The 14,216-nt window shown below is 46.1% G+C and overlaps 1 protein-coding gene across 1 annotated transcript; it reads right to left on the bottom strand.

Annotated features, from left to right (window-relative positions):
- Nucleotides 1-3,572: 3,572 nt before the first annotated feature.
- LOC101937910 (uncharacterized) lies at nucleotides 3,573-11,725 on the bottom strand. Its single transcript, XM_008177595.4, has 6 exons — nucleotides 11,577-11,725; nucleotides 10,515-10,865; nucleotides 8,636-8,956; nucleotides 7,258-7,351; nucleotides 6,972-7,144; nucleotides 3,573-4,763 (listed from the first exon to the last, which is right to left on the bottom strand). Exons 1-6 carry the CDS (start codon nucleotides 11,617-11,619, stop codon nucleotides 4,720-4,722), a joined length of 1,026 nt encoding a protein of 341 aa, XP_008175817.2. The 5' UTR covers nucleotides 11,620-11,725; the 3' UTR covers nucleotides 3,573-4,719.
- Between the last annotated feature and the right edge of the window lie 2,491 nt (nucleotides 11,726-14,216).

Genomic DNA, 14,216 nt, shown 5'->3' with positions numbered 1-14,216 from the left:
GGTTAGTGCCTGTGCACCCGCCGATGCGCATTAACGGTTCGTCGGTGTGTTTTGAGCTAATCCTGTTTCGAAGAGGAGTAGGTCACAGTGGATTGACGAACTGTTAGTCAGCGTCAGCAGGGTCACGTGGGCAGTTAGTCCGCGGCAGGCTAGTACAGCGTACGCTCACACCTCAACTTTCCACAAACCAATTGTGTGTGTAGACAAACCCTATAAGTCAGTTTTGTTTGGCTCTGCCTTGGGTTTACAACCAGTGCGGGGGAAAGGAGAGCATTGCTGCTAGTACTGGGTTTGGCCGTTCGGGTGCAGCATTCTGGGGGTGAGTTCTTGCTGGTGTCAGTGTTTTGCATTGTGTAACGAGATCCTCTCCCGGGATGGCCAGATTCAGCTTTGCTTTGGGGCCAGTGATAAGTCAAACTCGCATGCGGATGACACCGCAATAAGAGAGTGGAAAAAAAACCATAGCTCGGTTACCCTATTTTTGCAGCCTGGTTTCTTGTGAAATCAGGAAACAACAGATCTTTTAACACCGAGCAGTGACCAGGCTCCGAGCCCATTGTTCTGTCTTGTGCAGCTGGTTCTTGTGCTATTGTCAGCTAATAGTGCTGAAACTCTGGTCCTCAAAGATCCAAGCTGCTGCGGGTAGGAAACCTACAGGATTCATCCTCCCTGAGTCTAAAGACTGTGAGCAAAGAGCCCCGCTCTCTCCTTACCACCCCCAGCCTGGCCCTGGATTCCTCTTCCATGATTGCAAGGCAGAGAACCTCAAACCCAGGTGAAATGAGCTGTGGTTTTGAGAATAAAAACAGCACCTAGCTTTTATGTGCGTTACTGCCAGGCTCAAAAATCATGAGTTAGCCCCCACAAAATCATGATTTGTCCCCAAATCATGAATTTTACATAGAAAGATTATAGGGTTTTTGGGGTCTGTCCTTCCCCTGCCCACCCCCAGTGTGTGTGTGAGACAGAGTTGCCAACGTTCCCAAATGTATGGTGTGACATTGTGCAGTCTATATGGTTTTATAAAAACATGATAATAAGTGAATATAATCTAACTGGGATAGTTTTATAAAAATTTGATAATAAGTGAATATAATGCAACTGGGATATGCTTCGTGCAAAAGGTCTCTTGTAAGGTATTACAAAGCTCATAATCTACTGAGTGTGATCATCCTATTTGTAGAAAGGTACCACTCTTGTATCTAAAACTAGAAATATAAAACATAACCCTGAGGGTCTATTGTAATTATGTAAAGTGTGGGCCATTAATGATGGTTTGGAATCTTGATGACTCCCATTAACAAGGACCATTGTCTGCAGATGGCTGTGTTTACCTGTTAGTCTTCCTGTATATGTGTGTGCTGGCAAGTGAGCAATGAAGTCTTGCAGTGACATGTGATCATGTCACCTGAACTGGAATCCATCTTAAACCTGTTTCATATGTCATCTTTAACTTGGTGCTTTTCCAGTGAGGGGGGGTGGAAACCCAGAGGGACAAAGGGTTCCCGCCTTATGCAAAAGATATATAAAGGGGTGGAAGAGAACAAAGGGAGAGAGGAGCAATCATGAAGAATCCCCTAGCTATCACCTGAGCTGCAACAAGAGCTGTACCAGGGGAAAGAATTGTGCCCAGGCCTGGAAGGTGTCCAGTCTGAGAAAAAACTTACTGAAGCATCTCTGAGGGTGAGATTATCTGTATTCAGTTTGACTAGGCATCGATTTGCGCATTTTCTTTTCTTTTCTTTTGAGACTTACTTTGTTCTGTCTGTTACTACTTGGAACCACTTAAATCCTATTTTCTGTATTTAATAAAATCACTTTTTATTTAGTAATTTACTCAGAGTATGTATTAATACCTGGGGGAGCAAAGAACTGTGCACATCTCTCTATCAGTGTTATAGAGGGCGAACAATTTATGAGTTTGCCCTGCATAAGCTTTATGCAGGGTAAAACGGATTTATTTGGGTTTAGACCCCATTGGGAGTTGGGCATTTGAGTGCTAAAGACAAGCACACTTCTGTGAGCTGTTTTCAGGTAAACTTGCGGCTTTGGGGCAAGTGATTCAGACCCTGGGTCTGTGTTGGAGCAGACGGGAGTGTCTGGCTCAGCAAGACAGGTTGCTGGAGTCCTGAGCTGGCAGGGAAAACAGGAATAGAAGTAGTCTTGGTACATTAGGTGGCAGCTCCCAAGGGGGTTTCTGTGATCCAACCCGTCACATATGGAATAAGGTAACTTTGGCCTCTGCTGTCCTCAGATCTTCCTCCCCACCCCAAGTCTCCATCAGTTCTTCCCAGCCTACAGGGGCTGCAGTGGGGGGTCTCCCTTCCAGTGCTGTGAAATGAGCCCTGCAGGTTTGGCTTACGTCCTGCCCCTTTAAAAGGGAGCCCTTGCTGTTCCTGTCTCATCACCTAGCGGGTAGGAAGTGGATGTCTGCTGGCTGAGCCGGCCACTTGCTGCGCGTGCTGCTCCCGTATAAACCCGAGGACCATGGACACAAACTGCAAAGGCTCCCGAATGGACAGGACGTGGCTGCAGCTGGTTATCTGGGGTGTGCACGCATTGTGTCCGAACCTAGCGACACCGCCAGGAAACACAGTGTCAGGTACCCAGCAAACAGTGAGTCTTCAGCTCACTTGATGCTTTGTGTGTGCATCAAATTGTGGTATCACTCCCCTGCCTTGTCTCATTGGCTACAAACAGACAGCACCGTCTCTTTTTCCTGGCACTGCGGGCACTGCTCTCTGAGGTGGCATGAGTTTGGTGGGTCTCAGCTCACAGCCTATTTGTGAGAGGCAGTACAGGTAACAGCTTCCATATGTCTGCAGACTCATCGGGCAAAACAGCCGGTATCCCAGCTGCTAGTGGGATCCAGAGCATGGTACAATTATCACCCTGGGAAAGGAATTTGCTGAGTCAGGGAGAGAAATGTAGCCCGTAGCACTCTGTCACTGGTATCTGCTGACTTTAATAGCTCTATGTTCCTCAAGCCCAATGCACGATAGCAGCGAATCCTCAGCAGCTTGGGCTAGCAGCTCAACATACCCAGAGTCCTGGGGGGATTGTACAGCTCGTGCTGCTGCAGGTTCACTGCTATTCTTACCGGCGCTAGCTAGATCAACGCGAACTTGGGTATGCCTACGTGTCCTGCTGTCACATTGTTGATTGCAGTGTGGGCACACCCGGAGTTCGGATGAATCAGGACAATACGCTTGTGTGACAATGTGGTTCTGGCGGAACCCAACTGAGAGTGCCAACTCAGGACAAATTGCTCAAATAGGGCAGTTACAGCCCAAGGCTGGGGTTTTTTTCCACCTCTAAGGCAAACCAAACCAGCCAGACTAAGAGGACTTCGGTCTCACCCCACTGGCTAACCGCAAGTCTCACAAGCAATCTCCTTAGACACTCCAGTTTCCCAGTATTACCACCAGTGCCACTCGTTATGGGGACAAATGGTTATGAAAACCAATACCCCAGTAAAAGAAAAAGGTTCTCCTGATCCCAAAGGACCAAGCCCCAGACCCAGGTCAATATACAAATCAGATCTTACCCACAAATCACGCTGTTGCCAATCCTTTAGAATCTAAAATCTAAAGGTTTATTCATAAAAGGAAAAAGATATAGATGAGAGTTAGAATTGGCTAAATGGAATCAATTACATACAGTAATGGCAAAGTTCTTGGTTCAGGCTTGCAGCAGCAATGGAATAAACTGCAGGTTCAAATCAAGTCTCTGGAATACATCCCCCGCTGGGATGGGTCCTCGGTCCTTTGTTCAAAGCTTCAGCTTGTAGCAAAGTTCCTCCAGAGGTATGAAGCAGGATTGAAGACAAGATGGAGATGAGGCATCCGCCTTATATAGTCTTTTCCAGGTGTAAGAACACCTCTTTGTTCTTACTGTGGAAAATTACGGCAAAATGGAGTCTGGAGTCACATGGGCAAGTTCCTGCATACTTTGCTGAGTCTCAAGGCATATTTGCCTTCTCTCAATGGGTCCATTGTATAGCTGATGGTCCTTAATGGGCCGTCAAGCAGGCTCGGCAGAGCTAACACCAGTTTGTCTGGGATGTCACCCAGCAGCATAGCATAAGTTTGAAATACAGACAGTATAGAGCCAATATTTATAACTTTAACTACAAAATTGATACACATATAGACAGCCTAATCATAACCAGTAAACCATAACCTTGTCTTAGACACCCCATTTGACCCCCTTTATACAAGATTTGCGTGCCACTACAGGACCTTGGTTGCAGCAATGATCTATATGGTCCCAGATTATATTAATAACGTCACATCTTGTCAATCTGACACCCAACAATGCCTTTTATTTTAGCATCCTATGTGTGAGTAATGCCTATACCCCATTGCGGCCCCTGGAGATTGGTCCTGATGGCTAGATGGCTCAGGTGCAACACTCCAAGTCTCTCTCCGGAATTAGGTGTGCACATTGCCAAATGCTGTGTCTTCAGTTCCTTTTGCACCTAGGCATCGTCTATTAGTTTTGCAGGTAAAACGGGGGTTAGCAAGCAAAGGTTTATCTGTCATGGCTGGAGGCACTGGGAAAACTGAGCAGAACTTTCTCATCCGAAGCATGTCTCTCTCTGCAGGTGTCAATATCTGTGTGAGCATCTCTGCGTGTATATGTATAAGTGTTGGAGGAGTTGGGAGCTTGGCTGGAAAGACTCTTGGAATTCTTTTTCTTTGCCTACTTCTCCTTCCATCACATCCTTGTCTTACTAGTGTTTTCCTTTCCTCTCTTTAATCCTGGAAAGAAAACAGGAAATTGGTTAAGTATGGAGTAAGGGATGAGGAATCCATGCTGGTTTCAAGGAGCTGTCTGCTTTTCTGAAAACGTGCCTCTGCCCCCACCCATATTTGAAGCCTGGGTCTCCATTGGTGGCAGGGTAAATCAGGATTGTGACCACTGCTTATCAGGCTGGTCAGTATGATCTTACTGTTACCTAGTTCCCTCTGTCTGTTGCATGCATTTCTTGTCTATTGTCTTCTACTCTGATTGCAAGCTCTTTGGGGCAGAGAAAAACTTTCTGTTTTGTGTTTGTACAGTGCCTAGCACAAGGGGGGTCTGATCCATGACTGGAGCTCCTGGGTGCCACCATAATACAAATAGTAATGATTGCAGTTAACAGGGTCACCCTGGTGTGGATAATGGGGCAGTCACATCTGTGGTGGTGTTTGACCCTCCCTAGTGTAACTAGCCTTGGAGATCTGAAACACAACAGTGGATTTTATTTTAGTACACTGGACCCTAGCTAGAACGTGGGGTTTTGGATCCATGCGCAGTCCCGCGTAATAGTGGGGACTGCATTACCATGGATTCCAATGAAAGTAATTACATTTGGGATCCATGCGTGGTCCCAGGCTATAAGCGATTTTGCGCTATATAGACGCGCGTTCTAGCGAGGGTCCGCTGTATCATATGTTTGAGCTATGCACAAGGATTGGATTTTTATCGGTAAATGTTGGTTTCATCATACACGCACAAGCCAATGCAAAAATGTTTTCATCGATAATCATCTAAATGTACAGATAGTCAAAGTAAGAAAAATGCTGCTTGAGAATGGATCACAGTTTGATGTGAGGATATTTACTTTGTATATTGTGGCATGTGATGTTGACAATTTGTGTTTTAGCTGTGACAAAGCTTTAACTGTTCGAATCTCAACATTTACTGGCATTAAATAATTGTCTGACTTCCCCCATAATTTCCTGCAACAGTGAAAATTTAAATAGATAAACGTTTCAAAAGCTTAAATAACCATCAATATTTTATGTTAAAATTATATAACAAAAATTGAATTCTGCCAAGCCTACAAATAGACTATTGTACCCTGTAAATTGTTCCCGAGACACATTGGCTAAGGTACTAGACCGATCATCTCACTCGTGAACTAGATGAGCGTGATGCCAAACATCGTATCTTTGGTCCCTTTTGCCTCTAGGCATTTTCTCCTTAGTGTAACTAGTCTGAGAATGGGATGGTTTAAATGTAGCCCAGGTCTGCATTGACTGTTCACTTCCGATGGCTTTCGTTAAAGGAGTGGTGAATCTCACTTCAGTGTCCAGTGGACAGGTGTCCTCTTCATCCACACACAAAACCGCCACCAGAATTGCACTAAATGGCCTCTTTCTAGGCCACTTCAATAGCAAGGCCAAGGACTGAAAGGGCCAGAGGACAAATGAACAGACTTTTCACCCCCTAGAGAGGAAAACCCCACAACAGATTATACAGTTTGCATGAGAAACCTGAAAGACCAATCTGAGATCCTAGTAAATACTGTTTATCCTGAAGAAAGGAAGGAAATCTGGGCTATTCTAAGCATTGCTGGTATCCTCAGCTCCCTTTGTCACAGGTTAAAGGGTCCTTTTGCCATTGTGGCAGGGTTGGAGGTTTGAGTGGCACCTCTAGCTCACTCAGATCCACTGGATTTGAAACCTTTAAACATTCTCCACCTGGAAAGACTTTTATTAAAGGCCTGGAAGAGAGATCCCACAATCCATTAAAGTTGCCTGTATGTTTTAAAATTATTCTTACAATATTGCCTTTGTTAATATCATTAATGTCTTTGATGGCTCGCTTTTTGCCTGTTACGTGAGGGGCATGAGTCAAAGTGTGTGCTGCGTCACCCTCTAGTGGCTGGTCCACATAGAGGTAACAGACTACTACTGCCGCCAGCTAATGTGGAGTTACCCCTTTAGTGCAAGTAATCAAGGTCTCTGCTGTCAGGTCAAACAGAACTGGTGACCCATGAGGGGTTATTGCTACAGTTAGCTTCTCAAATGTTTTATTGTCTTCCTTGACAAGCAGCTAAGTTATATCCTTCAGCCTTCCTCCCGGTTCGCACTGCTCATCCTCCCCAGACTCCTCTACCTTGCTTATGTCTGGGGCCCAGCACTGGGGAACGCTCTCCCAGCTGGGGTTCATCCTGCCCCGTATACACTCAGTGAGATTACCTGGGGGGGAGGGGGAAGGAGCTGGTGTTTGTTCCGGGCCGTGGATCTCCTGCTCTGTGGCTCTGCTTCTCCTTTGGCTGGCGACGATAAAGATCAGGAGTGCTGTCAGGAATTTAGTGCCCAGCAATCCAACCATGATACAGAGGACATTGAGATTGACCTCCGAGTACCAGCTATGGGAAACCACACGCACAACAATTAGGGTGAACTGGGAATGGAGATTTCCACCCTTTTACTGTGAATCTTGCATTTAGCTGAGCCTGAATTTTTTTCTTTCTGTCTTTACCTCTGCTGATCATTCCTGGCTGCAGTTGGGAGGACGGCTCCTATGTCGTCAGTGGGACGGGATGTAGTCACAAAAGCTGTCCTATCATAAGATTCTGGAAATATACACACCCCATGATGAAGATAGTACGAGTGAACCTTTCCCTTGTAGCCATGTCCTCGTCATGAGGAATAAGAAGAACAGAGTTAACTTGTTTGTTAGCAGTGAGCATGTAACATGGGTTTCCTGTGGAAATCCACCCTATCCTTTTGCCATTTACCAGCAAAAAATATTCCTATGAGTGAGGTCTCTTGGTCTTTGGAATAATCTTGCGAGGGAAGTGGTGGAAGCTCCTCAAATGAGATAATTAAAACGAGATTGGAGAAAGCCCAGAGAAATATACTGACGGGAACCATCGTGCATTGGCCAGAAGGGAAGGGCTATGTAATCTCCAATTTCTGTGCACCTGATCTTGCAAGGTGTTAAGCGCTTTCTCGGAGATGCTAAATTCCCTCATCTCCAGAGCACTCAGGCCCAGTTCTTCAAAAGAATTCAGGTGCCTAACTCCCATTGATTTCAGTGGGAGTTTGGCACCTAAATTCTTTTGAAGAACTGGGCCCCAGTGCCTTGCAGAATCTTATTGTATGACAGAGAAAAGCATGGGCATGACAAGAGAGCAAATTTTGAGCGCTGCCGGTTAAACCTCACAAGGACCAGAGGTCCCATTCGTATAAGCATCCAAACGCTCAGAACTTAGCTTAACTTAGCTGAACTCCTTTGCTATTATTAGGCTGCAGATTTTATGGGGAAGGGCCTCTTCTTGTGAGGAGTCCATTTCCACCCAAGTCAGACCCTCCACCAGAGTGGCTGTTCCTATGGCCTGTTCTTGTATTGCTGCTTCCTGCACTGGCTGAAAGTGAGAAGGGCAGAAAAGGAGGAATATCAAAGCAAAATGCAGCGTTCATGATCCTTGACCAAGGGCCGTGTTCAGTCTGAGATTTGGTCAGGATTCAGCTCAGTTCTTATTTCACCCACCCCAGTTCGGATCGACTCCCTTTTAATGCACACTGAAAGTTAATTCAAGCAAAAACTCAAATGGCACAAACTCAGCCTTAAACCTCAAAAAAGTCAGAATTTTGGGGGTGAAGGCCCAGCCTCTTTAAAGCTCTTATTGGCTTTTACGCAAGACCCACAACACATGGCAATATAAAAGATAATTTGTAGATGATACTAGTAGGTATCAAAAGCCTGAACAGGTGAATTTAGGATTTTTGCATTTGTCTCCTGGAATTTCCCTGCTCTGAGGAGCCCATCTGAGCTCTGTCCTGTAACCACATCCACCAGGGGATGAGAATTTGCTGACTTTTAAGGGAAGGCCAGTTTTCTTTGAGTAACTCACCCAAAACATTCAGTGTGATCATCTTCAGTAGCACGGTACTTCCCTGGAGATGGGTCTCACAATGATACTCCCCCGAGTCACGTAGCTGGAGCGCCACCAGGGTCACTATAATCACTCTGTTCCACCGGTCAAGCTTTATCCTGGTCCTTTCTCGCATATTAACAATCTGATCAATCTCAACGCTGACGACAGGTTGACATCTGGTTGCGGTTATCATTTTGCACCAGGTAAAATTATTAGGTCTTCTGCTGTCGTCCATCATAAAATAGGAACAATTTAGGGAGATGGAGTCTCCTTTTTTGGCAGATAGCCTCATGGGAGCTGGAGAGAGAGACCGGTGACTGGTTATTGTGAGAAAGGGAAAGAAAGAGACATGTCCTGTGGGTGTATAAATGCCCCCTGCATCTAAATCTGAAGACAAAGGATCAGACCAAACTCCAGCCCAACAGTAGCTTACAAAAGACATGGAAATAATCTCTCCCAGCCCAAGGAAAATATTTCCTAGGATTGGCTGTGCACAACTACCACCAGAAAACTGCACAGTATCCAAGCTGCAATCAATCACCATGGGGCAGCCCTGAATCCAGCCTGAGCATCTGCTAATGCTGCCATCACTTTGAAAATGCACCTTCACCACTAGCCCCTCTGCTCCTGGCAGTCTTAGCATCCGAGGAGCATGGGGAAGCTTGCACCATGTTGGGCCTCCCCAGTGTGTAAGGATAAGGCTCCAGGGTTGCTGTTGCGGCACCTTTCACGGACAGTAACAAGACACAGCTGTTAAACGGGACAGGGGTGGTAGAAGTGAAGATGCCCCAGAGATGGGATGTCTAGCAGCTGGTCTGACCATCCTTCTTATTGGTCATTCCAACTGGTAACCAGGACTTCAAATTGGGAGTGATGTTTCTCCATGTCGTGGGGTTTCTATTAGAGTTGGCCAAAGATTTTCTGTCTAAAAGGGGAATTTGTTTTTAATGGAAAATGGCTGTGTGTGAAACAGAGAATATGTGCAAAAAATGTTCACCTTCCTGGAAAAATATGGATTTTTTTTTTATCCAACAACCCATAACTGAAAATATTCAGTTTTAACCCAAAACAATTTGTTTTAAAGGGGTCAGAAACCCTTGTTTGTGGTGTTTTGAAAAACAATGGAAAAACGGTTTTTTGTTTTTATCAAAAGTTTTCATAGGGCAAGAAAATTTCCCAACCAGCTCTGGTTTCTACCTATATATGTGCTAGCATGTGATGCATAGATGCATGTGTGTGTGTGTTTGTTTATGTATACACACACACATTTAAATGCATACATGCATCTGATACGTATGTTTTTTCTATAAGTAGATATAAAATTGGGGTTAAAATATATTAGCCATCGCTCTGTAGTATCACTGGCGTATCTGTCTGCACAGAATGTGTTTTATTTAGAAACAGGACTGGGAATAAGAACATAAGAGCATAAGAATGGCCGTACTGGGACAGACCAAAGGTCCATCCAGCCCAGTATCCTGTCTACCGACAGTGGCAATGCCAGGTGCCCCAGAGGGAGTGAACCTAACAGGTAATGATCAAGTGAGCTCTCTCCTGCCATCCATCTCCACCCTCTGACAAACAGAGGCTAGGGACACCATTCCTTATCCATCCTGGCTAATAGCCATTAATGGACTTAACCTCCATGAATTTGTCCAGTTCTCTTTTAAACCCTGTTATAGTCCTAGGCTTCACAACCTCCTCAGGCAAGGAGTTCCACAAGTTGACTGTGCTGTGTGAATAAAACTTCCTTTTATTTGTTTTAAACCTGGGAATGGAGCATGAATCTAATTTGGAATATCCAGCTTTGAGTTGATTTGTGTCCCAACCTGCTCTTCACTGATCTGTAGCTCACCTTCATAAGATACTGCCACTTTTATCTTTTTCAATGGGATAATCTTCATATGATCGGAAACGCCACACCAGTATATTCCCGAATCCTCTACCCGGAGCTCCGTCATGGACACAGAAATCCAGCCAATTTCCAAGTCTTTTAGGCTGACCCTTGCATCTGGAGAATTTAGAGAATTCCTTCCTGCTGTGGGGGAGCTCTGGACTATGGTGCGGCATTCCAAGTCTGACAGCTCCTTGCACCAAAATTTCTCACTTTGTAAATACTTGTGTTCGTTGTAGTGACACACTGTAGTGAGCGCGCCTCCCCGCACTCTTCTCACCATTTCCAGGTCCTTTCCTGCAATGCAGGGCCCTTCCAAGGAAAGAACAAATTGACGTTAGAGTTGAGAATGACCTGTGGGGACAGTGGCTCTTAACCAATGACCTGCCATCCCTGCGACTACTTCAGGCTGCTGTGATTGTTATTCTAAGCTCCTTACCCCTGCCTAAATGAGCCTCTGTCCTGAGCGCCAGTGCATATCAGCTGTCTCCTTCCCATTGAATAGTCCATGCTCTGTTCCACTCTGGAGCTTACATCAGCCAGTCTTCAAAGTGGGTTAGAGTGTGAACAACTAATCAGGAGCTAGGCTGGCTCTGTCTGGTACAGTCTGGTAAACTGGCACTGGTCTGATCATCTAGTCCACCCCCTTTTCAGTGTAGGAGTGTTCGCTACAGCACATTCTCTGTTGCTTTCTCCAGATTGACAGGACCCAATTCCTAGGTGGGTTTGGATAAGGAATCCCTTCTAGCAGGAGAGGAGCCTGTTTTCACAATTTGGGGTGTTCAAATCCTCCCTGAAATCCACTTGATAGCTTTTCTTTCTAAAATATACAATTGCTGAGGAAAAAAATATGGAGACCCAGCAGACAGAGCATTTCCTGCCATCACAAATAGCTGGGAGCCCAATTTCCGTGCCTGCTCGCAGCCGGCAACGTGATAAGTGCAAGAGCAAACAAGTGCAGTGTGCTACAAATGGAATATTCCGTGTCTACGGGAGGGGAGGGATAATTTCTCGATGCCTTACCTGCTAGTGCCAGCAATAGCAGCCGGGCTGGGAAGCAACCCATCCTGTAGGCTTAGGTCTTGGAGAAGTGGAATGCAGCCTCCAGGCGTCTTCGGTGCTGTGAAGATGAATTTCCCCTCACGGGTAGGAAGTGAACTCCCTTTGTCGCTGTCTGTCACGTGTTGCTCTGGAGTGACAGTGTCGGTTTGGAATTGTTGGGAAAATTCTCTAACTGGAGCAACGTCCCTCAATTTAGTCTTTGGGGCGGGTGCCTGTGTTTCTGTGTATTTGAACTACCAGCTGCTTCTCATTTAAAAAAGCACAACAACTTAGCTATTGACACTTGAACATAGGGAGCTGGGCAAGAAGATGGTGCATATTATAGCTTCAAATAACATTTTTAATATCAGTGTATGTTATTTTGTTAACTCTTAGTTTCTGTATTACACAATGTGGGCCAGATCCTCTCCTGCACCCATCTCCACTAGCCAGGGTCGGGGGGCATCAAGGTGTTTCAAATGGTCTGGAGGCTGCTCTAAATTTCACAGTGAAGAAGGAACTTCTCCATCAGCCTGGGACAGCTGGCGTGTAGGGAGACCAGGGCTTTCCCGCTACCCTCTTGCAGTGCCATGATCTCCCTTCAAAATGTTTCATGAAACAGAAGTTTTCCAGACAGCTCTGCTGATAGAGGATAGTTTGGTTGGCTTCCTTGTGACCCCTGTACTGATTGCACTGCCTATGGTTGCCTACCACACCTTTGAGAGAGCCTATGCTGCACCTCTTATCTTCACCCAGTGGGAAAGAGGTGAGAGTCAGCGTGTCCTGCTCCTGTATGAACCTGAGCATGTGGAAAATGACCCACAAGGGCTCTGTGTGGGACAGAAGCTCCCTGGAGAACGTGGTTGGCACCTGAACCTGGGAGACTGTCAGTAACAATGTGCAAGGAGCCCAGTGAATTGTATCTTCAAACAAACCTCTGTTTGTGTTTGCATTAAGCAAGGTGTGAAGGTGTAAGGGATGCCATTCCTCTGGGGTCAGAGGCCTGGGGCTGGCTGGCCGATTAGCCCTGCTCACTGAACCTGAGAGAGAGCTGGAAATTTAATTAGCTGACCCTTATTGAAAAAAAAAGGCAGCAGGAAATGGCAGAGAGGACTACAACACCCCCCAGGAAGCTAAGGGGCCAGGGGCTGCGAGCCCGTTGGACTGCTGCTGGCGCTACTGCGAAGAGGAATTGCGCCAGAAACCAAACGGACAGAAGGGAGACTGCGTGGAGCCCTTTATTGCTGAGACTCGGTGGTAAGAGCCAGGAAATGTTGGTTACTGGAGTTACTGGCGTGAGAGTCAGGCTTGGGGAAGGGACTCCTTGGCCAGCACAGACTATAAGAGAAGAGTTGATGAGGGTTTTTTGTTTTGTTTTGTTAAGAAGGCTTAAAATGAAATTGCTGAAAATTGCTTCCCTGGATTTCTTGAGAGCTCAGACAGAATTACCTCAGAGAGTGAGCTAATTCCGTGAGAGGAAAGCCTGGTCTGGTAGAAAGAAGGCGCTCTAAGATAGGCCCCAATCCTCTGACACAGGGACTATCACCAAGGGGGTTGCCCCACGCTGGTACATTGTTTGTGAGGATCCTTATGACAGGCCTTAATCCCCCCGAACAGAGACAACATTGTTTCTGTCCCTTGGCACTGTGTGTGCGCTGCTCTCTGAGGTGATGTGAGTTTGGTGGCTCTTAGCTCTGGCCCTCTGGGGAGGGGACTGTGCAGATAACCATCTTGGATAACGCTGCACACTGATATGACAGAGCAGCAAGCCCCTTTGCAGCAGGTGGCAACCAGAGCACCAGGCTCTCTGTCGCCCTGGGAAAGGTCTCAATCTCTGGGTATGTCTAAGCTGCAATCGTAGGTGTGATTGCAGCTTAGGTAGACACATGTATTAGCTTTAATCAAGCTAACATGGCTAAAAACAGCAGTGAAGACACCGTGGTATAGACCTCGGTGCAGGCTAACAATGCATATATATACCCAGGGTCCCTGAGCAGTTTTCTTCAGCCTGCCCTGTAGTCCATGTTGCCACATGTTTACTGCTATTATTAGTGTGTTAACCAGATTAAAGTGACCACGGGTATGTTTGCACAAACTACAAATCACATATCCGATTGCAGCATATACATAGGGTGAGAGAGAAAATTCTCCTTTAACTCTTAGGGTGGGGCCACTGACACCTGGTAGCAGTATTCGTTTTATGTTCCTACAGACCCAGTGTGAATCTTAGGGCACTGACCACCTCTGTGCTTTGTGGGGAAACACAGAGAGGTATCCTCGGCTGTCACAAGTTACTAGCTGCAGAATATAACTGATAAAACACAGTTTTAACCCATCTCTCTGCTCCCACTCTGTGTTGTTAAATGCTAACTCAGCCCTGCAACGGATTCCTGGACTTGTTTTATGTACTGGGAGTGTTCGAGTGAGATGGCCCAAGATTACCTGATCCAGTGCACTACTGCCCCATTTTGGTCCACCTCTGGGTAAGGTATCTCCCTGGACACGTGGGGAGCATTCAGTTGGTTTTCTGGAGACATCCAGCCAGGCTGGACACATTTAGTAAAACTGCTAGTTTTTCATGACAACACTGAGTTTCAGTGAATCAAGACAAGACACATGAGA

The sequence above is a fragment of the Chrysemys picta genome, chromosome 4 (genome assembly GCF_011386835.1).
Source record: "Chrysemys picta bellii isolate R12L10 chromosome 4, ASM1138683v2, whole genome shotgun sequence".
Classification (NCBI taxonomy): Eukaryota; Metazoa; Chordata; order Testudines; family Emydidae; genus Chrysemys; species Chrysemys picta.
This window is presented reverse-complemented; position numbering and strand designations above follow the sequence as displayed.

Excerpts from the sequence above, each read along its gene's own strand:
- LOC101937910 (XM_008177595.4), bottom strand. The coding sequence starts at position 11,619 with ATGGGTTGCTTCCCAGCCCGGCTGCTATTGCTGGCACTAGCAG. Across the intron at positions 10,866-11,576 it reads GCTATTGCTGGCACTAGCAG|GGCCCTGCATTGCAGGAAAG; the intron begins GTAAGGCATCGA and ends TTTCCTTGGAAG. Across the intron at positions 4,764-6,971 it reads TCCTTCCCCCTCCCCCCCAG|GATTAAAGAGAGGAAAGGAA; the intron begins GTAATCTCACTG and ends TTTTCTTTCCAG.